Raw genomic sequence first — 25861 nt, 5'->3', positions numbered from 1 at the left:
ATAATAATGCTCAGATCATTTATTTTCACATGAAAAGCACATGATTTGTTCCGTTGCTGCCCTGACCGCAACATTTTATCACAGGATTACGCCCTGTTACTATTTTCGTATGGGGTAGAAAACGACACCAATGAAATTACGGGAAAAGTGCTTACATTGACATCTGAAAGTACTCTCTTAGGAATGGCAAAAAGAGGTAGGCCTAGGAACAGCTGTTGTTCAGTGGTGGTAGTGCATTATCTGGTCCACATGCAATTGCTTATTTAATCCCCAGGCAAATGGAAAGTCAGATCCCACCATCCGAAAGCAATCCCCTTCAAGCTAGCAATTCCCTCGCTTTAACCTGGCCCAGAAGTCTGTCATCAGGCCAGCTGCTGCAAATCGGCAGTGTCTGGTGTTATGTACTGAAGTTCTCACCCCGGGCCAGCGGGGGGATACTGTAGATAGTTTTCACTCAGGTCCACATATGCAAATAAGGAATTGAAAGTGACGTTCAGTGATTGGATAGTTACAGAAAGCTGTTACTGTTGCCTTGTAGTTGAGCTCTATATAAGCTGGTTGGCTGAACCCTTCAGTTCAGTTCTGTTGTGGCCTGTGAATAAACAAGAGCTTTCTGAAGAATCTTTGTGTCCTCTGATATGTTCACCCACAACTTAACATCTGGGTCCAGGGTCCTTCATGGATGCTCCAACATCTCCCCTCTCCCTTCAGAAGGGAGCAAAGCAGAGAAATGGCAGCAAAATATTTATCAGCTTTACAGTTGTCCCGGCTTCTGCTCCTCTCTTCCTGCTGGTGGGATCAATACTGTCTGTTTCAAGTGAGGAATGAAAGGAGTCTTTTTAAAAAATCAAGATTGATTTACTGGATTCAGCGGGGCTATACGTAGTAGGATCGTAGTATCATAACCTTTTGGCTGAAAAAGAAAGAAAGAGAGGTGCCAGTACTCATATATTGACAAAAGTGCTCTAGGTGCTAGCACAAAATGGCTGCCATGGGCAGCAAAAGATGGCCACTACTCCATACCAGTAAGCACCTTCAACACAAGAAAAGCCTTGTTTATAAGTATAAGGTCTTTCTTATGCTGGAAGAGGGAAGTGGTGAGGCATTTTACAATTTATCAGCATACAAGCAGGGCTTTTCCCCGCAGCCAGAACTTGCTAGAACTCAGTTCCAGCATCTCTCAGGTGGGTGCCAACCTCCTTCTAAGAGAACATGGGGGGAAGTTTATGGTGAGCTCCGGCACCTGTTTTTCTACAAAAATAGCACGGTGTATGAGCATTTCAATTTTTATCCTTTTTACACACATACACACACACAAACTATAATACACACACACAAGAGGATAACATAGAATGTGTCTGATGAACTGAACTCTGTCCACAATAAACTAGTATCCAGAATATTCTCCGTCGAGAGCGGAGCCACGCCTCAGGAATTTTATAGGACTACTGTACAGCTGAGTCCTGACGCTGCAGAGTTTTCCTCCTCCCCGTCTGCAAGGGTGGGCGAGAGAGACTCAAGTGTCAGAAAGTTGTGGGAAACTCAGGCAAAGCTGATTGGATCTGTGCAGTAGGCGTTGTGCCTTGTCACAGGATAACCCCCGTGCAAATCTTCCAGAGAAGGTGGAACAAAAACCAAACCAAACAAAGCCTTTTGAAGCTCAGTTTCTTTGCCTAGACCCTGGAAGGGGATTCAGGTTTGGAGGTTAGTACTGGAAAATGTGAAGTGCTTTGCTTTCTGCACTCAGCTATGTGGGAAGTAATTTAAACCAGGGAGAAGTGCAGCAAAGGTGACAGATTTGCATTTTTTTAAAAAATCCACTTTAGCAGACATTAGCTGCAGTAGAGATGAGCAAAGGATAACAAGGGCTTTTTTTTCTTTTCGAAAGCAGGACGGTGGGATTTTAAAGCGTGGAGGGAAAGAAAGGGAAAGCAGAAAGCAGAAACTACAGTACAGTGAGTGGAAGGGAAGTCAAAACAAGAAGCTTGGAAGAAACTGTTCAGGATCAGACGCTACTTTCCTGCCATATAAACGAGGGCTGGAGGGGAGGGGAAGTGGGGCCATTAGTTCAGCTGTTTAAAATAAACTTGACATCTGCCAAAGTTTGCATGTTGCTAGCTTGCTGTGCTGGGGAAGGGAAAGGGGAAGAGAGATTTCAGAGAGTCAAGAAGTAGAATCTAAAAAGGTGAAGGCAAATGTTAGCAAGAATTAAATCTAGTTGGGTAAGCAAATTGGATAGGCAGCTTTGACAGGGAATATATCGTGGCTGGGAAATAACTGCAAACTTGGACGTTGGATCACCGGAGCTTCTTTTCCTGAGCTGTGAAGGGTGTTGGGAGGGACACAGAGGGGAAAAAGAGGAACGGGGAAGAAGCTGGATAAAGCAAACAAGGGCCACTATTCTGGGGTTTTGTGGTATGTTGCAGGGAAGGAAGTGAGGCGGGCTTCGCAGAGAATTAATTGGAACAATTTGCCAACTGCTACAAGAATAAGCTGACAATAGTAATATGCCAAGAGAGAGGGGAAGCGGTTAGGGATGGCTTTTCCTGGAAGCTTTTTGGGAGATGTCAGATGGCTGCTAGGAGGAGGAGGGGAAACTTTCCTTCCATGACCCTTAAGGAAACCAATTGTTTCCGAAGTTCTATTTGCTGTTTAAAATTTTAATTTCTTCTCAAATTAGGAAGTGCGCAGTTTTCAATTCACACATACATATTACCAAATGGATAGTTCTGTGCAAGCAACCCATGCAGTATATATGCACATCTGATATGAGTCAGAGAAGTCAGGTTACAGAACCCAGCTGATTTCGTAAGTGGACACCTCCTTGTTACATAAGTTGGCTCAAACATTTCTAAATGGATTACAAGCCCTGCTGCACAGCAAACTGCAAGAACAACAAAATGCTGAAACTGTAGTGAACCGGGAGGGGTTCAAGATTGAATGAAAGCTGAATGAACAGGCATGCTATATCAAATGACAATCCCTAGTTTATAGGGCCTTGGGCACATTTTGCTCCATCTTCCATGTGGCAGCCCTTCAGGTATTTATTTGAAGGGCTCTCAGTCTTCTCTTTTCCAGGCTAAACATACCTAGCTCTCTCAACTGTTCCTCATAAGCAGGCATAGGCAAACTTGGCCCTCCAGATGTTTTGGGACTACAACGCCCATCATCCCCGACCACTGGTCCTGTTAGCTAGGGATGATGGGAGTTGTAGTCCCAAAACATCTGGAGGGCTGAGTTTGCCTATGCCTGCTTACAAGGCTTCCTTTCTAGATCCTGTATCAACTTGTCCACCCTCCTCTGCACACGTTTCAGCTTGTCAATAACCTTCTTAAACTGTGGTGTCCATAACTGGATACAGTACTCCAGGATACAAGGCAGAGGAGAGTAGTACTATTATAGGACATCACGTGACCATTAAAGGCACGGCTACAGGAGCAAATGGAGGTGTATAAAATTATGATAGACATATATAAAATTATGCATGGTGTAGAGAAAGTGGATAGAGGAGTCACACCCACACCCACACACTCATAATGCTGGAACTTGAGGACATTCAATGAAGCTGAAGACTGGGAGAGTTCCAGGCCAGGTCTTCTAGCTGGAAAGGGTCCATAATTAGGCCACAAAGCAGTCCAGGTACTGGACACCCAGCTAATAATTCAGGCAAGGTCAAGGTCAAGAGACAGTCCAAGGTCAGGTCACACAGAGGCAATAGTTCAGGCAATGTAATAAGCAAAGGTGAGCTCAAGAGGAATTCCACAGTCTGATCACACAGAGGTAATTCTACCTCCACTGTCATAGGCAGCCTGTTTCTGAATACCAGTTACTGGAAACAATACGAGGGGAGAGTACTGTTTTTCCCCAGGTTCTGCTTGCAAGCTTCTCATAGACATCTGGCTAGCCACTGTAGAACAAAATGCTGGCCATTGCCTGATCCAGCAGAACTCTTTTTGTCTTCAGTTCAAAAGTTGGCAGCTCTGGTTACAACAGCTATCACTATCAAATGGTTCAGGGTACATAAACCCGTACTTAAGGTAAATGGTTAACTTAATTGCAAGGTCATGCTGCAGCATACTAAAATCCAGATTGTATTTAACAGATCATCATCACCATGATTATTTCTTTATTGCATTTATTTACCGCCCTATACCTGGAGGTCTCGGGGCAGTTCATCATCAACTGCAAGCCTCTGAGATCAATTCTGGCCCTCTCAGAGAGGGAGCAGCTATAAGAACTTGGGTTGGTGGCATAGTTCACTCTGTTCTGAGAGAAAGATCTAAACTCAACAAAGAAACTGCAGAGAAGCAGAGAGCGTCTGGGATAGCTCAGTGGGTAGAGCATGAGGCTCTACATCTCAGGGTTGTGGGTTCCAGACTCATGTTGGTCAAAAGATTCCTGTATTTTAGGGGGCTGGACTAGATGATCCTAGTGGTACCTTCCAATTCTATGATTCTATGATTCTAAGTGTGCTTGTTCAACAGCTCAGTTTTAAGCTGCTCAGATCTGCTTAGTCATACATCCCCATTCTATTTCCAAGGCCTGAAAGGTAGATAACTGTATGTTTTGTGCCTTTAACAACTGTATGAGAGGTGGAAATTCGACAGATAAAACTGTCGCCCAGCACAAAGTCAGAGCAGTCTACCTGCTGAATGATGGGAGACGGAGTTTAAGTGCATGATCATTAAAAGCTGAGCTTAACAATGAGGAGCATGCCTTACCCTTGATGCAATCACACTGAGGCTCTGAGTTTAGGAAAGACAGGTTTATTAAAGGAAATACCGTATTTTTTGCTCTATAAGACTCACTTTTTCCCTCCTAAAAAGTAAGGGGAAATGTGTGTGCGTCTTATGGAGCAAATGCAGGCTGCGCAGCTATACCAGAAGCCAGAACAGCAAGAGGGAACGCTGCTTTCGCTGCGCAGCGATCCCTCTTGCTGTTCTGGCTTCTGGGATTCAGAATATTTTTTTTCTTGTTTTCCTCCTCCCAAAACTAGGTGCGTCTTGTGGTCTGGTGCATCTTATAGAGCGAAAAATACAGTACATGCTTGATAGAAAAGATCCTAGTTCTAGCTAACTAAAGTGGAGGGAGAAAAAGAGCGCCATGCCTGCTCTTTGTTCTCAGCAAGAGAAACATAACAATGTCTCCTCTCTCAAGATAAGAGTGGGAGCCGTAGGAAATGAGGTCAGCTACAGTGAGTGCATCAGTCTAGCACCTGAGGAAAGGTCAGCACATATTAAAGGACAATCTAGGAAGCCATGAGGTTTCCTCTCTATCTTCTTTCTCTCTGTGCAGACCCACCAGCCTCCAATGCAAGCGGAGTTGTATCCCAACACTTCCAATGTTCTGTCTGTTTAATCCCCCATTTTCTGTATCTTCCATTTTAGGACAGTCCATAACATTGTTCTACTGCGAAACTCAGTTGTGCAGTACTTGACAAAGTAGAAGGCTGAAAAGATGGCTGGGAAACCCAAGTTGCACTATGTCCGAGGGAGAGGGAAGATGGAATCTATACGCTGGCTCCTTGCAGCAGCTGGAGTGGAGGTTTGTGTGACCATAAAAGCGGGGAGGCAATGCTGGATGAATGAACTAACAATAGTTAAGATGAATGGCCTCTTTTGCACACACAGCTGAATATATGTGCAGTATGTTGTGCTATTAACACAATTCTCTCTGTATGTTTGTGTGTCTGTATACACAAACACATACACTTCTATTGCAACTCAGAAGAATGTTTTAAGCATCTTATGAAGTGGACTGTAGTCCATGAAAAATTATGCCATACTAAAATTATTATTATTATTATTAGTTGTTGTTGTTTATATGCCGATCATCTGACTGGGTTGCCCCAGCCACTCTAGGCAGCTTTAAGATGCCACAAGACTCTGATGTTAATCTAGGGTTGCCATATCTTGAAGAGCAAAAAGGAGGACAGTCCAAGCCACTGCCAGTCTGAGCTGGGGCTGCCGCCACACCCATGTGCCTCTTAGTCCTCAGCTCAGGCTGGCAGCAGCATGTCGGCCCTCCAAAAGATGATATGTCCAGCTTTCCCCAGACGTATGGCAACCCTAGCTGCATGGAAAATCTCTGTCCCAGTAATAAAACTATTTGGCTGCCAATTCAAGGGACAGTTGTTTGTTTTCAATCATACAGCACAATCCTATACATGTTGACTTAAATGGGAATCCCAATGAGTTTGGTGGGCTGTACTCCCAGGCAAGTGAATATAGGTCATCTAATCAGCCATATAGTTCAGAGAAATGCATGCAAACCTGTTATGTACTGAGTTGAATAGGATCCAAAATGCAGCAGTCTGATTGGTCCTAGAACAATAGGATTCAGAATGCAGCAGTCTGATTGGTCCACAGGAGCCACCCAATCCAGCTCCAGGTGGAAGTGAATCCGCAATCTGACTGGCCTACAGCAGAATCCCGGAATTAGCCAATCATGTGGGGCCCATTGTGTAAATAATATATATAAAGCAGACATTCTGGGGGAACTTCCATTCCTCCTCACCACTATGAGCTGAATAAAGAGCATGAAATCTGTTCTCGACTCCAAGTATATTTTAAAAACAGAGAAGCTGTGGGTATATTTTAGAATATATAAAAAATTATTTTTGGCATAATAGAAAATGCTATATGTAAGAGAGAGGGATCACACTCCCCAGCTACAGAGGGAAGGCCAAGACAAATGTGTCTCTGGAAATGATTCAGAATCTTCAACATGATCTCATTTCAGTGGGTTGGACGGTTTGTCTTTTGAAGTCCTTTAAACCAATAGAATCGTATGAATGGTGTGGCACGCTGAAAACAAACATAGGAAAGAAACTCTGCATTGTATACTGACTAAGCGCATGATTTCTGCCAAGACAAAGGGGCCCTTTTCATCCCAACCATCCTTTTTGTAATATGAATCAATACGAGGGTACAGCAGCGAGGCAGGGAAAAAGGAATTTAATGGCTGCATTGCATTTTGCAGGTTTTCAAAACAGTCCCCCAAGCTCCAGGTGCTTTTAAAGTCAAGGAAAATGACAAGCATCTATTTCTCTCAAGATAATTAGGACATGAAAAACAAACATGATTCTGTGTGTTCTATTCTGTTTCAGTTTGAAGAACAATTCATTGAAACAAATGAAGACTTGGAAAAATTACGGAAAAGTAAGTCTATGGGCGAAGGTATTCTCTACATGGGACTGATATATTTAAAGAATTAAGGGGGAGCCCCCATTGATTCTTTAAATGGAAACCTCAGAGACTACTTAGTGTTGGGATCCACATCAGAGTCTACAAATACTGTTATTTTCATGGGTAAAAAAAAAAATTGGTTTGGTTTTCGCTTGCACAGGAAAAACACAAAGGAATTTGGATTTGGGGATGTGATAGAATTTCAACAGAAATGGAAGCGGGAGCAGAAATTGCCAGCTTGGTATATTTGCCCAGAATGGAAATCAATCCGCTTAATATGACTGGTATTCACTGTTGTTTCTTTCTGTCCGCAAAGAATACATAATTGATTATTTATTTATTTCCTGCCTGTTCTTCAACCTAAGGCCCCAAAGAGGGGGTTGCAATATTAAAACACAACATTGAAAACAGTTTGAAAGTACTTACAAACACCCCATTTGTGTTGAGTTTACGTTGCACCAAAATGAATGGGATGACGTAACACCAATGTAAGCTATGTAACTAATTCTGTAAGTTACATAATTTTATCACTGTGGGAAAGTAATGGATTGCTGATGAATGATCCTGCGTGAGAGGCAGCGAAAGGAGGATCCCCCAGGTGAGAGCTGGGAGGGTCCATTCACTTTTGTGTGAGATAAAGGTTAAGATCCACCTAAAGAGGGCTTTGTATTCTTTCTTTCTTTCTTTCTTTCTTTCTTTCTTTCTTTCTTTCTTTCTTTCTTTCTTTCTTTCTTTCTTTCTCTTTCTTTCTTTCTTCTTTCTTCTTTCTCTTTTTGTTTTCCTTTTGCTTCCTCTTTTTTATTAGTTTGTCTTTTATTGTATTGTATCTTGAAAATTTTCAATTAAAACATCTTTTTAAAACCCATTACAATGGACAGAGAAATGAATGATGAATAGAAACAGTGTATGGAATGAATACAGGCTGGAATGGAAAACGACGTCTTTTTGCATCTCTATTTGAATGATACAAACCAATGGGGAGCCACATTTTCCTAAAGAAAGCTGCTCTACTGAGATTAGAGACTGCAATACTTCAGTTTTAACTTTCAAAGAAGGCAGGCTGAATCAACCTGAAGTACTAGTTTAAGCTATCTAAGTTTGTGAGAACTGAATCATTCATCCCCATCTTTTTCTTCTTTAAAGATGGATTCCTCCTGTTCCAGCAAGTGCCCATGGTGGAAATAGATGGGATGAAGATGGTGCAGACGCGAGCTATTCTCAACTACATCGCAGCAAAGCACAACCTCTACGGGAAGGACCTGAAGGAGAGAGCACTGTACTTATTAACATGTAGAATTCACTCTAGGTTTATTTTTGAATAGAAAGCCAGCTCTTGACAGAAGCTGAAAACACGGAATGTCTGCCCTGAACTGCAAACATTCAATCATCTTTCTGTTTATGCAGCTCTATATTCCCAGAGCTGTATGTCACAATGTGATTCTTACAAGAACATTTAGACTAAAGCTCCTTGGGGAGGGAAACTGCCTAATAACATGATAATACCAAACACATCATGCACCATGCCTGCTAACCTTCCATACATGTGTGAAAGATCCCACCATGCATGCTGGGTTGCAACTGACTGGTTGCACAAATATATGTCCTTCCACATGGCTGCTGAAATGTATTAGAGCTGGTCATGATTTTTCACCTGCATATAAATTTAGGAATGGTGAAAGTCACATAAGTAATTATATATATTTTTTTGTTTGGATAAACAGCATCGTTGAATCTGTTTCTATTTTTTATTTACTGTATACATTATATCGTTAATGTATTGCTAATTTTGGAATGTATAATATGCTGTAATTATATTTTGATTTTCTTGTACTTTGATTGACAGCAACAAGAAGAAGAAGATGAAGAAACACAAAAAATGAAAGTAACTGTTCTAATGGCTTCTTTCAGGATTGACATGTACGTGGAAGGAACAACTGATCTGATGGGAATGATAATGACGCTCCCTTTCCAGCCCCCTGAGAACAAAGAAAAGCAGATCAGCCTAATTTTTGAGAGGGCCACAACCAGATACTTCCCAGTTTATGAAAAGGTAAGGGATTGTCAGGTAGCAACGTAGAATATGCAGTTAGATCTTAACTGCTGATGGTGTATGGGGAGAACCATCTATAGCAGTAGCAAAATTCTGCAGAAGCACTTAAATGTGGAATAGTAAACCTACAAGTCTACTAACATTTCTTTTTGGACTACAACTCTCCTAATTCCTGACCATTGGCCATGCTGGCTTGGGCTGATGGGAGCTGGAGTCCAGCAAATATGTGGTTTCCCACCCCGATGTCAAGTTCCAATGCTACTGAGCAGAGAATCACAGCAATGAGGGCCTTTCGGTGTTATGCAGTGGGTACATGCAGGTGTGTAAAATGTATATTTGAATGAAAAAAACAAGTGGCTGCTCTCATGGGACAGTCTCTGCCTGCCTCTCAGCCTTACATGTCTGAATTACAAAAGAAGCAGAAATAATCCACAACAAGCATCCGTTGCCCAGTCTGAGCCAGGGGTCTACATACCCTCAACAATGACTTCTATTTCTTTGTATGCCACAGGTTCTAAAAGATCATGGACAAGATTTCCTTGTTGGTGGGAAGTTCAGCTGGGCAGATGTCCATCTGCTTGAAGCTATTCTGATGGTCGAAGAGATGAAGCCTGATGTTCTTTCTGCCTTTCCTCTGCTGCAAGTGAGTGAACTAGGACATGTTCTGAGACATGAGATGGAATGGAAACTGTAAGGCTGTGTGTATTCACAGTGTGCAAATACAGCAACTGGATAAACTTCAGTCATAGGAGTGTGCCGCACTTAGCATGTCATCATCTATATGATGGTGATTATGGTGGTGTATGAGAGGAAGTCCAAGTGGCCATCTGGGGGATATGTCTTATGTCAGGCATCTGGAAGTTTCTGTGGAGCAGGCATCTAGACTTCTGCATCTACTTTGCTTGATGATAAAAGTGCTTCATTTCCTGGCTAGAATTGCCTTAGTTTGATGCATTACAAGACAACCTGACCAAAAAAAGGCTCACCAGATTAGAAAGTTTGGGGGGGGGGGGCTTGTAGAAAGACTATAGAGAAAGTTCAGATTTCACATGTGGATTGAACACCGTGGGACCACAGATCTTTTCCCATAGATGCATTCTTCCACTGATTTAGACTCTTGTGTATAATTATCTCTGAATACTTTTACAATGCTTGTAAAAATATGCCCCTGCTTATTATTAAGCAGTTTGGTTGCTTTTCAAAACTGCATGTCATAATAGCACTTAAAACTTTATTTCAACCACTCAGAATTTGACAATCAAAGAATTCCATTTTCAGTACAGTCATACCTCGGGATAAATACGCTTCAGGGTAAGTATTTTCAGGTTGCACTCCACGGCGACCTGGAATGAACAGAGCGCGTTACTTCCGGGTTTCGCCGCTCACACATGCACAGACGGTCAAAATGACGCCACGTGCATGCGCGGAAGTGGTGACACGCGCATGCGCAGACGCGCTGTCGCCTCTTACAATCTGTTCAGGATGCGAACGGGGCTCTGGAACAGATCCCGTTCGCATCCCGAGGTACCACTGTACATGTCTAGAAACAACAACAATAATAATGCATGTGAAAACATATAACATTTTCAAAACCCCTGCCCAAAGTTCACAGTGATTCAACAGGAAAATGGAATGGGGAGGGAAGAGGAAAGCAAACATTAGAAACTGGTGGATGAGGTCTTTTTCTCAAATGTAAGTCCATGTATGTTGGGAAGTTCTTCCTTATTCTTAGAGGAGATTCTTGTTTTTCCATCTAGGCCTTCAAGACAAGAATAAGCAACATCCCTACAATTAAGAAATTCTTGCAGCCTGGCAGCCAGAGGAAGCCCCCATTTGATGAAAAGTATATTGTACAGATCAGGAAGATTTTCAACTTCTGAGCACTTCAGCTACAACAATCACTGCAAACAGTGGCCTTATTTTTCTTGATTTATACTGCTTCTCCACATACACCTTCACTAAATTTTTGTCAACCACCTTGATCTTTTATTACAAATTCTGTGAAAAGTTACTCCCACATCTAACTCAACTTTTAAATCCATTCTGGTCAGGGGGCATGCTTTCGGAAACCTGGCATGATCATGGGTAATAATAATGTCCAATCCAGTTTGGGATAAGAAAATGATGGGGTTATATAGACCCTTCATGCTGCTCAATCCAGACTAAAAGTACGTTCTTTCAGTATTAGCTCAGAGATAGAAATTGCTGGTGGCAAAAGTAGTTCAATTACATTAATCGAGATTTATGCTAAACATGTGGGGAGTCCATGATTTTGATGCTTGAGAACCCAGGTAGATCCAAACAAGGCTTTAAAATTGAATTACAACATTTTGCATGAATTTCAGGGCTATGTACTAATTTTGAGAAATCTGTTGTGTACTATAACATCAGGGACGCGAGTGGCGCTGTGGGTAAAACCTCAGTGCCTAGGGCTTGCCGATCGCATGGTCGGCGGTTCGAATCCCCACAGCGGGGTGAGCTCCCATCGTTTGGTCCCAGCTCCTGCCCACCTAGCAGTTCGAAAGCACCCCTAAGTGCAAGTAGATAAATAGGTACTGCTCCAGCGGGAAGGTAAACGGCGTTTCCGTGTGCTGCGCTGGTGCCGGCTCGCCAGAGGAGCTTCATCACGCTGGCCACGTGTCTCTGGACAGCGCTGGCCCCCGGCCTCTTAAGTGAGATGGGCGCACAACCCTAGAGTCGGACACGACTGGCCCGTACGGGCAGGGGTACCTTTACCTTTTACTATAACATCAACCCCAACATCCAGTTAGATTTATGCAAATTACTCAGAGCCCTTTCAATTTTTATGCGTTCATATACAAAAATAAAAAATAAAAATGGATAAAATGTTTAAATTAAATTTTTGTCCATCGTTGGAAAACATTGCCAGGGTCAACAAACAATTGGTTACGTCTTCAGATGTCAAACAATTGGTTATGTCTTCAGATGAGCAGCAGCAGGAGAAATGTAGGAATCATGTCAAAGGCAGTCATATGTACTGTTAGTGATTATTACTATGTTACTAAATTATCCTTTGTCTTCCTTGACCTACCACACAAATCTGTTCAGGCACTGAATTTGTTACTATGTAGTAACTCAATCATTACCAAGGATAACTGCCTTAACAATTAAAATGCATTTCTTTCTTTTCCGTTGAGCTGTATTTATTACGACTGTTTGCTAGCATGCATCTCTCTGTGAAACATGGATTTTAGGAGGAAATCCTACTCATTTCACATAAGCATGCTTAGATCTCAGCCCAGATGGTTTTCCTCCCTACTTTTCATGATCTTACACGCTTCAGTATGTGCTGATCACAGATTTTGGTTCCGACTCCAATTTGGCATTTTAGAAAATGGCCTATCTCAAGGGCAAAGTGCTTTGGAAGCTGCCCAATTCAGCTGAGGAGTAAAAGTCCACACTGGAATAGAGAAGCTGTGTTCATCTCCCTTCCACCCACAGTTCAAAGGAAACCTGCAAGTCACGGCCAGCAGAGTCAATTTGGCCAGTGGTCAGAAATGATGAGAATATAGTACAAAGCTGTGCAAGGCTCTGGTGAGTGCAGGGGAGTTGAGCTCCGTACAAGAAGGGGCAGCCCCTGTGGGAATGTTTAGGGATGCAGGGGAGGATATATTGTCTAAGATATCCTATCCCAACTTGTCTTTACAAGTTCAACAAAATCAGCAGAGTTAACATTCTCCTTTCTTAAACACACACACAGCAGATAGCTTGCTCAGACTCCTTAGAGTCTCTGTAAATATTTCCTGGTATTTCCCCCATTTAAGCCTCCCTAAAATAAGTCGCTACACAGTCTTCTGTAAAGCATAAAACGTTTACTCACAAGTGATTATGTGTTCACACAAAGGTTTCCAGAAGGCAGACTTAAAAGGTTACAACATAGTTTAAATGTGGTGACGCGGGTGGCGCTGTGGGTTAACCCACAGAGCCTAGGACTTGCCGATCAGAAGGTTGGCTGTTCAAATCCCTGCGACGGGGTGAGCTCCCGTTGCTCGGTCCCTGCTCCTGCCAACCTAGCAGTTCGAAAGCACATCAAAGTGCAAGTAGATAAATAGGTACTACTCCGGCGGGAAGGTAAATGGCGTTTCCGTGCGCTGCTCTGGTTCTCCAGAAGCAGCTTAGTCATGCTGGCCACATGACCCAGAAGCTGTATGCCAGCTCCCTCGGCCAAAAAAGCGAGATGAGCGCCGCAACCCTAGAGTCGGTCACGACTGGACCTAATGGTCAGGGTCCCTTTACCTTTACCTATCTCCTTATGGGAGAAAGCCCCCTTTTTCTTCTCTTGGCCTGGAGCCAAGGGTGCATTTTAGTAGTGCTGTTGTTAAGATGGCATTGATAAAGACGAGAGAGACAAGATGGTCGCCAGCCTGTGGTTCTGGTTCTTTCTACTTCAGGAGAGGCCACGCCCATCTCAAGTTGCACATAGGAAGTTTTGTCTCAGTCCTGGAAAGCAGGAAGTTCTGGCTGGAGGACTGAGAGAACCTTCATGTCTACTCTACCCATGCTGTGTTTGACTGCACATGATTCTTACATCCCACAGCCCCATCAATGAGTGCTGCCAAATGAGAAACATTGCCCATGTGCCAGCTTCTGATGGGCACCTCCAAGATCCCTGCTCGTCTTTCTTAGGGTTCTTTATATTTGAAGGGCTTGAACTGGTCAGTCCCTTGAATATAACAGGGAAGCCTAGCCCATGTGGCTGATGGTCAGAGATGTTGAGAGCTGATGTACAGAGAGCCACAGGTTCTCCAGCCCCCCAAAACAGAGGACTATTCTCAGCAATGGGTACATGACCACCACTCACCTCTCTGCAAAAAGGGCCTGAGGACAAGTGTTACCCTTGTGATGCAAAACTCCCATGCCTTTAAAAGTTTTAATCGGTAGATTTGCCTTAGAAGTAGAATATTGTAAAGGGTTATATATATTTTTTGTCCCACATTTATTTGTTTTCCAAAGTTGCCATGGGCACTTAACAAGGAACTAATCTGTTTAAAACAACAGTATTATACTAGGGTAAGCAGTCACTGAGCCACACCTTGGGTTTGTTTTTCACCCTCCAGCCAAATAGATGATACAGTATGAGAACTGGAATATTCACAAAGCAAATGATCATTTCAGAGAAGTACTATATTAATCCCTGTAATGGAATATACTTGCTTTAGACTACTAAACTAGAGAATCCCACTTCTCAGCCTTCTTAATTTGTCAGCCTTGTGTCATCAAACAAGACTGGGCCTGCATTTAACCTGTGTTTATCCTTTCCCCCACTTACCCAGAGCATTAGGAGGTTCCAGTTTACGCTGCTTCTTTATCTTGGTAGCTCCCCAGGGTTTACTGTTTAAAGGGGTGAAAGAATTCTGTGAATTCTAACCAGCATTTAGAAGGGTAATGAAACATGCCGAAATTCAATCTCAGTTTGAAAACTCTATGCTGGAATTACCTCAGCCAGAGTTGGCAACCTTATACATGACCTACAATAATGCTGTCGGCTTGGAATGTTTGAGTAGGTTGCACACTTTATAAATACAAGAAATAAAAGTATTGATGTGTGATTTCTGTGCCTATGGCCCTCCAGAAGTTGTCAGACTCCAACGCCCCTCATCTCTGTTCATTGGCCATGCTGGATGGGGGTTGACAGTATTTGGAGTCTGACAACATGTGGAAGGCCACAGGCTTCCCACCCCGATTTAGAGCCATAAATCTTCCTATTGGGAGTTTGGAACATGGCTTAATAGGACTACATGAGCTAATTCCACCTGCAGCACGGACATGTTCCGTGGACACGCTCCCCGCCTTGTGCGCATTCAGTATAATGCATGGAATACGCCAGCTTACATTATTAAATATGTGGCCTTCAACAGCTGCAAAATTCGCTATGAAGTAATGGAAAACTGTAGCTGCTGAAGTTCTGTCTGTTATGCAAAGTGGGGAAATGACTGGGTGCTCTGCCAGACTTTAGTGGCTGACCCTATCTATAGTTCTAGTTACAGGTAGGTAGCCATGTTGGTCTGCCGTAGTCAAAACAAAATAAAAAAATTCCTTCCAGTAGCACCTTCGAGACCAACTAAGTTTGTTATTGGTATGAGTATTTGTGTGCATGCACACAAAAGCTCATACCAATAACAAACTTAGTTGGTCTCGAAGGTGCTACTGGAAGGAATTTTTTTATTTTGTTTTGACCCTATCCAGTTAGTTCGTTGTCTTTTTCAAAAAAATGTTGCAAAACTCACTGCATGAATTAATTATCAACTTTTCTGGCCTTGGAGATACAATGAGTACAACTCAGCAGTTTAATAGCTGGTTTAAAATTAAGCTGTTGAACAAATGCAGAAAGGACTGTCTTACTGCTGTTTATCGATTCTGGAGATAAATCTGAGAGCACTTACACACACACGAGAGAGAGAGAGAGAGAGAGAGAGAGAGAGAGAGAGAGAGAGAAACAGGCAAAGCTTATGTCTGGTGACCACTATATATAGCTCTGTGTCATTGTGCCACTGTAAATTGTCACGCCGACATAGTGAAGATGGGGGGGGGGGGTGAATAGCATTTCCATGACTGAGCCTCCTCAGGCAGCCTTCCTATACTTATCAGGAGCAAGTCCCATTGAACCCAATGGGCTTCTGACCGAGCAGAGTGAATAAATGTTCCACCATTTTGTGTTTGGATGCTACGAAATGGTTGCATTTGGTTTCAGAGGCCTGCTCTGCACAGTCTGGGCAAAGGTTCACGGAATGTTAAAGGGACACAGGGGGACATTTTGCAGGGGGGCACCAAATGATCAGCCTAGCAACCTGGCACTTATGTAACCAAGTGTCTGACTGGGTGAAAGGTTGGGATGGGGGGGGGAGAGAATGAAAATAGTGTGTCTAAGTCAAGCAAGAAAACAGGGTGGTTAATTCAAGTTAAAGAAACACAAGAGGGAAAGGAATTGTACAATTCCTTTCAGATCATAATCTGAGTGCAGTGGTACCTCGGGTTAAGTACTTAATTCGTTCCAGAGGTCCGTTCTTAACCTGAAGCACCACTTTAGCTAATGGGGCCTCCTGCTGCCACCGCGCCGCCAGAGCACGATTTCTGTTCTCATCCTGAAGCAAGGTTCTTAACCCGAGGTACTATTTCTGGGTTAGCGGAGTCTGTAACCTGAAGCGTATGTAACCTGAAGCGTATGTAACCCGAGGTACCACTGTATAGGTGTTTAGAGTGCAGAATTAAGTTTCACCCTGGAGCAGAAATTTAGCTGCGACACTGGACAGTGTTGGAGAGAATCATATGTCTCCCTTTAGCTCCGAGGTCAGCAGTTGAAGCAGAGCAAAATCAGGATTGGGCTCGTGACAAACAGGGAGAAGGGAGTTAAGGCTTCGTCCCATCCTGAAAGAAAATGCCGCCCATATGCCGTTCATGCAGGAAGCATCTTTTGGCAGGTGGCAGTGGGTTTCCATCAAGACTCAGTAGAGGGAATGGTTTAGCCTTCTCTTCCAGTGTGCCATGGACCTGATCCCTCCACATGGTATTATTTTTTTAACAAATTAAACAAAATATGTGAAATGCATACATGGTACTTAGGGCAAACTGTATGCCAGACTTGGGAATCGCAAGTGAGTAGAGTGCTTGTGCTCAGTTCCTGTTTTGGGGGTTCGAACAGGCATCTGGCTGATTACTGTGACAACAGGATGATGAACTGGTGAGGACTTTGGCCTGATTCTGAACTCTTCCAGAGTTCACCTGAAAACTCCCGAGTGGTGACAATACAACATTTGAAGGACACGGAACATAAGTCACACCAAGTAGTAACGTGGGTGGCGCTGTGGTCTAAACCACTGAGCCTCTTGGGCTTGCCGATTGGAAGGTCAGTGGTTCAAATCCACACGACGGGGTGAGCTGTTGCTCTGTCCCAGCTCCTGCCAACCTAGCAGTTCGAAAGCACACCAGTGCAAGTAGATAAATAGGTACTGCTGTGGCAGGAAGGTAAACAGTTTTTCTGTGCGCTCTGGTTTCCACCAGTGCCCCATTGCACCAGAAGTGGTTTAGTCGTGCTGGTCACATGACCCGGAAAGCTGTCTGTGGACAAATGCCGGCTTCCTCGTCCTGAAAGTAAGATGAGCGTCGCAACCCCATCATTGCCTTTAACTGGACTTAACCTTTTTACCTTTACCTAGTAGTAAAATCACAAAAGCTCTCTTCTGGTTACTTATACTCCATCATCCTAAGAATTCAAGAAGTTTTTCAATGTCAGCAGTTAAGACAAGAGAACATGCCTTCAATATATTAAACTTCTTTATTTCAGTTTTGGCAGTTTCCATATTCTGGATTTCTGGACGGAAACAAAGCTTTCCTGTGTTTCGGCAATAAAAAATGTTTTTAGTTCTATATGCATCAGATATGTCTATTAATCAGGGAGCTTCAGTACAAGATAATAAGATAATGAAAATTGTTATGTATGCATGTTTGCAATGCTCTATTTCGTGTTTTGTAAATCTCCATGTCTGCAAAATTGTCGTTCAGGGCTGAAGATGAATTTAAAGCATATGCCACAGAGCAGGAGTCTGAGTTTCAATGGTCTTGTGATTCCCATTATTTCTGATGGTGTACTTCTTACTGTTAAGAGTAAGGCATCACTGAAATCTCATTGCTCCACAAAAAAATTAAAAAATAACTAGGATCGTCTTTAAAGGACAAGTCAATCACTTGTCTAAACAAGAACATAGATGCCAACAAAAATTACGAACAATCGTATGCATTTCTAATCAGAAATAAATGCCATTGAGGTCAATGGCTCCCAGGGGTATAGGCCCACAGCCCAAGAAAATGCTACTTAGAGAAAACACTAATGCAACTTAAAGAATGTAGCCCCAAATCCACAAAAAAAGTAACACTGCCGTTTGTGCAGTAGTCATGAACCCCCCAAAAGTGCTTGATCTTCCTACATATACATTGAAAAATACAAAGGAATTGTTGCTTGTTCATGTAAAATTATACAAATGCTGTTTCTTGCCGCTTTGGTCTCTCATACCAGGTGAAGAACAAGCTTCAAGATCATCAGAAGGCTATGTTTAAAAGAGAGAAAGAGAGTGAAATTAGCAAGCATGCTGCCAGTTGAGACATGAAAGATACATTTCCATATCTAGGACTATGTATACTCTAATCTTTTTTTAAAAAACAAAACCCTACACCAAGGTAACCAAAGGTCCCTGCTCAGAAAAGCTGAATTATGTGAACTGCACAAAGTATGCAAATGTTATTCATTTGGTTATTTAGTTAGTGCATTTAGTTATTCTTCAAATCATAGAGATAAGCAAAAAAAAAAAAAAGGGGGGGCTGGCCAATACTGCCCCCTACCCCTCTCCCCAGTTTTACAAGGCACTGATGATCTTCTGTCTCTTTCTCTCTGTCTCTTAAATTTTCTGTTTTACAATTTAGAATGCTCATTTAAACAACCTTAAAATATCAAAGACTTCTGTTCTTCTCTTTCCATGGTTCATTTTGCCTATCATAAATCCCTGCATATTTTACATAAACTAAACCATTCAGTATTCCATTAAAGTATTACATCCTTCAAAACTTATTTACACTGTTGAATTTATCTTAATGCTGCCCACGTTTTCAAGTGCACACAATTTCCCCCAAATATTCAATAAACGTTTCCCAATCTTCTTGAAACGTTTGTTGTTCTTGTTCTCTTATTCTATATGTTAGGTCCGCAAGCTGCGCACATTCCACCAGTTTAAGTTGCCATTCCTCTTTAGTTGGGACCTCGCTCGTTTTCCATTTTGGGGCTAACAAAACACGGGCAGTGGCATACATAAATAACCTTTTTTGACACCTGGGAATTTCTGTCTGGATTATCCCCAACAAAAAGGATTCTGGTGTGGGATTTTTTGGAAAAGTACTTTTAACCTCCCCCCCCCCAATTCATTATGAATTATTTCCCAATATCAGTGGCTTAGCGTGGGGGGTGCAGGGGGGCCGGGCGCACCGGGCGCAACATCTGGGGAAGGGGCACGCTCACACTCGCAGCTCTCTGCCCCTGCTAAAATCCACGGGTTAGGGGGCGCAAATTACTTCCCTTGCCTCGGGTGCTGACAACCCACGCTACGCCACTGTCCAATACTCTTTGACCACATATGAAATAACATTCCCTCAACCTATTGATGATGTACTCTCAATCCTAGCTTCCTACTCTTAAAAAACAAGAAACTTGCTTGTTTGTTTTAAAGATCAGGAAACTATATCTCCAATATAAAATCTATACTGGAAACTGTATCTCCAATATAAGATCATGTACCTCAGTGTAGCTGCAAAATCACAGAACCCACAGAATTTGGTCTCAGAAAACTATGAAAACTATCCTGCTGCTCCCTGAAGCCAGCTCCGAAGGGAACAGTGTGGAAGAAAAAGTGCTTGTGGAAGAAAAGTCGCCTCCTGTTCTTCCGGCAAGAGTTTCTGCCAAGACCTCACAGATGGACCCTTTCTGCTTGTGTAAGGGATGCAACTGCCACGACTTTTGTCACCTAAAAACTAGTTCTATAATCAAGAGACAGATTCGCAACCAGCAGCTCTTTGACTGAGGTTTAAAGTTGTGTGCAATACAATCCTATGCTTACTTACTCTGGAGTAAGTCCCCCAGTGTTCAAGGATGCTTACTCTCTCAAGTATGTGCTGACTGGAGTGCAGCTGAGTAAAAAAGGGGACTCTCTCTCTCTCTTTATTTACCTGAGGCCTGCTATGATTCCAGCTGGCATTAGCTTCTTGGTCCTCTTAAACCTCACTCCCATTACAATGGTCAGGAGGAAAGCTGTGACTGCAAACATACATACAAGCATTAGTTTATTATTAATTCTATGGGTTTTTAAATGCTGCCTTTCAACCATGTTTCCAGGGTGGTTCACAACAACAAAACGTAACAACAACAGAGCGTGCTCAGTGGCCAAGGATAATGGGAGTTGTGGTACCAGACCAGTGAAGGATGCTCTATCCTCATGATGCACAGCTCTGCAAGGCTCAGGTGAGTGCTATGCAGGGTGGATAAAAATCAATGCTTTTTAATTTATTTTTATTTAAATTGGATTTTTAAAAATTGTAATTGAATATTTAAAATTTAAATTGGATTTTTAAAATAAAATGCTTTTGGAGGAAAAATCTTTCTAAAGATAGTTTTCTATTTAAGTCACGTTATAGTCCAAAGGCTATCCATCAGGAAATAATGATTTGTTTTAAGTTCTTCATGTGTGTTAAACTCACTCTGAATTGTTGGTTCTTTTCAAAAAATGTTTAACCACATCAGTTAACGAACATGGATAAATATGCTATAATATGATTGTTTTAGTTAAATAAATTGTTTAAATTGTTATTAAGGAAATGATTGTTTTTCTCCTTCCAATAAAGTACAGCAGAAAAGTTGTCCAAATATAAACAGTTAACTTATCAAACCTCACAATAATTTCATAATTATCTGTCTATGTATAACCAAATCAGTAATTTTTGATATAACTGTAAAAACTACTCTGAAAATTAATTATTCCAAAAAGGAAACCTTCATCTGGTTGTAAATATTAATATTATACCGGCCAGAATGAGCCTTTCTGTAAAAAAATGATTTAAATCTTACTGACTAGTGATTTAAATCATGATTTAAACTGGTTGGATTTAAATAAAATCCACCCTGGTGCTATGTAAATAGATTATAGCTCTACACATGGAAGAGCTGCCCCATCGATTAGTGTTGCCAAATGTGAAACATTTCCTAACATTAAAGAAAACATGGGAGCTGCTTTCATCTCAGCCTGTTGCATTTACTCCCTGGAAGTCCAAATGCCCCCTGAAGCCAAATGAAGCAGTTAAAACTGGAGGTGACTGACTATTTTGAGTCAATACCTGTAGTTGTTACAAAGGTACTTCCCATTTTACGGCTATCTGTTTTCAGTTTGTGATCATTTGTTTTAGGATGATTACATTCAAAGCAAGATTTCAGTTTCCTGTTAAACTTGCAGTTGCCCTTCCTTTTCCAGAAAGCAGGATACTTACACAATGATATCTTTATATCTCTGGGGTCGTGTGTTACCCAATATGCTCCATAAGCAGCCATCAAGCCGAAGAACAGGCCAGCCACCAAGGAGATTTTGCTGCCTGTCACAACGATATCAAAATAGATCAAGCTTAGAGGGGGAAAAGGAAATATGCAGAAAACTGAAAAAGAAACGGAAATGCTTCTACAATGTCTTTCTGAAATACGACGGCCACTTTTTGGTAAACTTAAAATACATTTATTTGAAATGTATATTGCATGTTCAGATTTCCCTCCACTCCTTTCTACAACTGTTCCAAGATTTAAGACCAACCAATCAATCAGATAGTGATGTATGGAAGTGAGAGCTGGACCATAAAGAAGGCTGATCGCTGAATAATTGATGCTTTTGAATTATGGTGCTGGAGGAGACTCTTGAGAGTCCCATGGACTGCAAGAGCATCAAACCTATCCATTCTTAAGGAAATCAGCCCTGAGTGCTCACTGGAAGGACAGATCCTGAAGCTAAGGCTCCAATACTTTGGCCACCTCATGAGTAGAGAAGACTCCCTGGAAAAGACCCTGATGTTGGGAAGGATGGAGGGCACAAGGAGATGGGGATGACAGAGGACGAGATGGTTGGACAGTGTTCTCGAAGCTACCAGCATCAGTTTGACTAAACTGCGGGAGGCAGTGGAAGACAGAAGTGCCTGGCGTGCTCTGGTCCATGGGGTCACGAAGAGTCGGACACGACTAAACGACTAAACAACAACAATCAATCAGATAATCTGACCAGACCAGATTTTATTCTGATCTGGTTGAAATCTGACAGGCTTTCTGGATTTCAGTCTTGAAACCAGTTTTGTGCAAAAGTGCTATGTATGTATGTGAGAGAGAAAATAAATATACAAGATAAATTAAAAAAAAACAAAACTTTAAAAGAAGGAGCACTTTTGGTAGGAGAGAACGCTCACGTATTAATTTAGTTTCTTTTTATAGTCAAGTGAAAAGCAAGCTGTCTGGTTTATAAAATTCCAGAATCATACCTCTTAAATCACAACATATTCAATACATTTTGAGTTCTGCTCCCTTAAATTTATCTGGTTCAGCAAAACCTCAAAATCCGCCAAAGTTGGATTCTGTAAGTATCTTAACTAACTAGATTTTTGGCCTTACCTGAAGACTAAATCAGAATTATTAAATGACTAGGCTTGTCTCACATCAATCACTCTGGTAAAGGGGTTTCCCCAGCCACTCTGGGCAGCTCCCAAACCTTCCCTAAACGGGAAACTGAAGTGTTTCACATGATTCTTACTACACCACTGGAATGTGATCCAAGAAGGAGTGGGAAAGAAGACTCCATTTTGTTTGTGTGTATTCTACAATTCCAGTGCTTACCTTTGCGAATATATCCTGCAGCACCTCCGAGAGCCACAACCGCAGCATAACCAAAGCCAATCCAGTCCACACTCATGATGAAAAATCTATAGGACAGAAGTTACCAGTGAGAATATAGAAAAACTCAGGGAAGAGGGGGAAAGAGAGTTATGATCCAATGTTCTTGTGAACACCCAACAATTAAAGGAAAACACATTCCTGTCCACCCAGCAAACCAATATGCACCCATATGCACCCATGGTCAGGTCTGCAAACTGGAGGATTAGAAGAAATCCTGTCTTTCATTTAAGCTGTCTTAAGAAACCAGTCTCCATATTACAAATACCAGAGACAAAGTGAGTTTTTGAGTTCTACAGCTAGACTGGTTTACTGGGAGTGGCCGAGACCATATAACACTGGTCCTGAAAGCCCTACATTGGCTCCCAATACATTTCCGAGCACAATTCAAAGGGTTGGTGCTGACCTTTAAAGCCCTAAATAGCCTCGGCTCAGTATACCTGAAGGAGCGTCTCCACCCCCATCGTTGAGCTGAGGTCCAGCTCCAAGGGCCTTCTGGCAGTTCCCTCCCTGTGAGAAGTGAGGTTACAAAGAAGGCCTTCTCGGTAGTGGCACCCGCCCTGTGGAACGTCCTCCCATCAGATGTCAAGGAAGTAAACAATTATCTGAGTTTTAGAAGACATCTGAAGGCAGCCCTTCAGAATAAATAAATAAATATATATATAAAAACAGTACGGTGCACTCTGCCCTGTCCTGCCACTGTACTCAAAACTGCTCTCCACATGGTAACAGCAGCCTCCGCGTGGCAGCTGTTAAGCGGCAAACTAGCTCTTAGTGGAGATGGATGGGGGGGGCAGGACTGGTTTGCCAGCACTGGGGGGTGCTGAGCCGAGAGGGCGCCACTGGGGACACTGCAACAATGGCAAACAATGGAAGGTGAGGGCCAGGAGAGGGCACTGAATTTCAGCGCCGCTGAAATATAAAAGCCCAAATTCCGCCACTGCTCTTAGCGAATTCTAAAGTACCTTGGCCCTTTATCCCAAACTGCTCTCCAGAGCATAATAAACCTAACTACTTGCCCTGCAAATCATGGAGGTTTTGCAGTTTTTCCAGGCTGTGCACTGGCCACCCAACATTCTTCAAAAGTCTAACCTGGAGGTCCTGGAGGTCAACCTCCTACCTAGCAATTTAACTTCTGAAACTTTTTTACTCTGCTTCCCTGGGCCAAATTGTTTTTGTTATTTACTTTTTCAGTTTGCCCTTGGATGCAAGCTTCCCTTCCAAAATGGCCAGAAAGGGGAGCCCTGTTGCAGAATCCGATTGTAAGACTACAACTCCCATCAACCCTAGAACTAGCGGGACCAGTGGCCAGGGACGATGAGAGTTGTAGTCAAAGAATCATGGAATTTGATCCAAGCCTCTGCAGTGAAGAAACTTCCATTACTGATGGCCATCCAGCATGGGCGTAGCCAGGATCTATAAAGTTGGGATGTGTGGCAGAACTGAGCTATCTGCAATGCGATTTGTCAGTTAGCGGGTGGTGCTGTGGGTTAAACCACAGAGCCTAGGACTTGCTAATCAGAAGGTTGGCAGTTTGAATCCCCGCAACAGGGTGAGCTCCCGTTGCTTGGTCCCTGCTCCTGCCAACCTAGCAGTTCGAAAGCACGCAGTGAAAGTAGATAAATAGGTACCGCTCCGGCGGGAAGGCAAACGGCATTTCCGTGCGCTGCTCTGGTTCGCCAGAAGCGGCTTAGTCATGCTGGCCACATGACCCAGAAGCTGTACACTGGCTCCCTCAGCCAATAAAGCGAGATGAGCGCCACAACCCCAGAGTCGGCCACAACTGGACCTAATGGTCAGGGACCCCTTTACCTTTACTAATATTTTTTATTTATTTAGGGGGTGGAGCAGCTCCCCCCCCCCCCCCCCCCGTCCAACCTCTGCTCAAAAACCTCCTCTGGATGGAGAACCCACCACGTTTCGAGGGAGCCTGTTCCATCTACGGACCCAAGGCTGAGAAAGGCTGCTCTGGACTCAGGATGACTTTGCGCAGCAGCAGGAAGATAACCCGCACATGTGACACCTCTTGCAAAACGCGACCTCGGCCGATCTTCTGAGCGCGTGCAAAAGTTTCAGTTTGGAAAACACCGGCGGCGCGCCTGCCATGTTTGACCACCAGCTGAGAGGCATTATCTGGGCGCGCCGGGCCTCTCTCCCCCCCCCCCCAGCCTAGGTTTTCACCCCGAAATCCTGCAAGTTTCCCTTTGCTCTTTCCGCATATCCCCGGTAGCGTGGGGTAGGCATCTCCCTTTTGCGCTGCAAGAGTGACACCCGGAGCAGCAACAGGGAGGCACCCGAGGAGCCCTCGCCGGAGCAGGAGGAAGTGACGGCTTTGCAAGGCCCTCGGCCTTGGCCGGGCTTGTCAATCGCGGCCCGGCCGGCTGCCATAGGAGAAGGGGAAGGAGGGAGCTCCAGCCCTATTGCACCGGAGAAGGGGAAGGAGGGAGCTCCAGCCCTGGCTGGCGCGCCCTGCTGTCAGTCCGGTGCACGGTGCGGGGCATGCAAAGGCGGCGGCTGTTGCTGCTGCTGCCACCTGGCCCTCTCCCTCCCAGGCCCCCATCTCCCGGGTGGGGGGGGGGGAGGCGCCTAGCAAGCCTCTGCCCCGCGCGGCCTCCTTTCTCCCGCTGCCCACCTACCTGGCTTCGCAGTGCCGCCAGCGCCTCCCCTGCCTTCGGGATCCGCCTCCGTCTCCATCCGCATCTTTGCGCTCTCTTGCGCGCCTCCTACTGGCCCAGAGTGCGAGGGAGGCTTCGTGGGTGGGTGTGCCTTCGCGGGCCTCTTTGCAAGGCAGCGACGGCCCTCGGAGGTGCGGGTTTGCGATGGGGTGTGGAGTAGGGTGGGCGTAATTCCGAGACCTTTCTTAGTACGTCCTCTTTATTTTCTTGCCCGGTTTTTTTGCTCCTTGGACCGAGGCCGGAGCGTTTCAAGGCAAGGCAACAGTGCCACCACGTGGGTGAAAGTAAAAAGCGAAAGTGCCAAATCTAAAAGGAGGTTGTTCGAAAGTAGTCGGTTTAAAGAAGTCAGTGTAAACTTGCAGCCTTTCTCAACCTGTGGGTCCCCAGATGTTGTTGAACTACAACTCCTATCACCTCTAGCTAGCAAGGCCAGAGTTCATGGGAGTCCAACAACATCTAGGGACCCAGAGGTTGA

The 25861-nt window shown here is 43.6% G+C and overlaps 2 protein-coding genes across 3 annotated transcripts; one reads left to right on the top strand and one right to left on the bottom strand.

Moving 5' to 3' along the window:
- The first annotated feature begins 1498 nt into the window (after positions 1–1498).
- On the top strand, positions 1499–11527 carry LOC310673382 (glutathione S-transferase-like). The gene is made up of 7 exons (XM_083431846.1): positions 1499–1704; positions 5388–5544; positions 7109–7160; positions 8331–8463; positions 9096–9237; positions 9749–9880; positions 10995–11527. The coding sequence occupies exons 2-7, from the start codon at positions 5458–5460 to the stop codon at positions 11115–11117; spliced, it is 669 nt and encodes a 222-aa protein (XP_083287972.1). The 5' UTR covers positions 1499–1704; positions 5388–5457; the 3' UTR covers positions 11118–11527.
- A 5984-nt stretch (positions 11528–17511) lies between these two features.
- TMEM14A (transmembrane protein 14A) lies at positions 17512–25566 on the bottom strand. Of its 2 annotated transcripts, none has more exons than XM_083431890.1 (5): positions 25348–25566; positions 22655–22740; positions 21277–21378; positions 19966–20053; positions 17512–18299 (listed from the first exon to the last, which is right to left on the bottom strand). In XM_083431890.1, the coding sequence occupies exons 2-5, from the start codon at positions 22728–22730 to the stop codon at positions 18260–18262; spliced, it is 306 nt and encodes a 101-aa protein (XP_083288016.1). In that variant the 5' UTR covers positions 22731–22740; positions 25348–25566; the 3' UTR covers positions 17512–18259. The 2 variants fall into 2 exon arrangements, with proteins under 2 accessions (XP_083288016.1, XP_083288017.1); XM_083431891.1 differs by lacking the exon at positions 25348–25566 and adding an exon at positions 24626–24844.
- Positions 25567–25861: the final 295 nt, after the last annotated feature.

Source organism: Podarcis tiliguerta (genome assembly GCF_965153285.1).
Source record: "Podarcis tiliguerta genome assembly, chromosome: 3".
Taxonomy (NCBI): Eukaryota; Metazoa; Chordata; class Lepidosauria; order Squamata; family Lacertidae; genus Podarcis; species Podarcis tiliguerta.
Note: the sequence above shows the minus strand (reverse complement) of the source record. Positions and strands in the feature narration are given on the sequence as shown.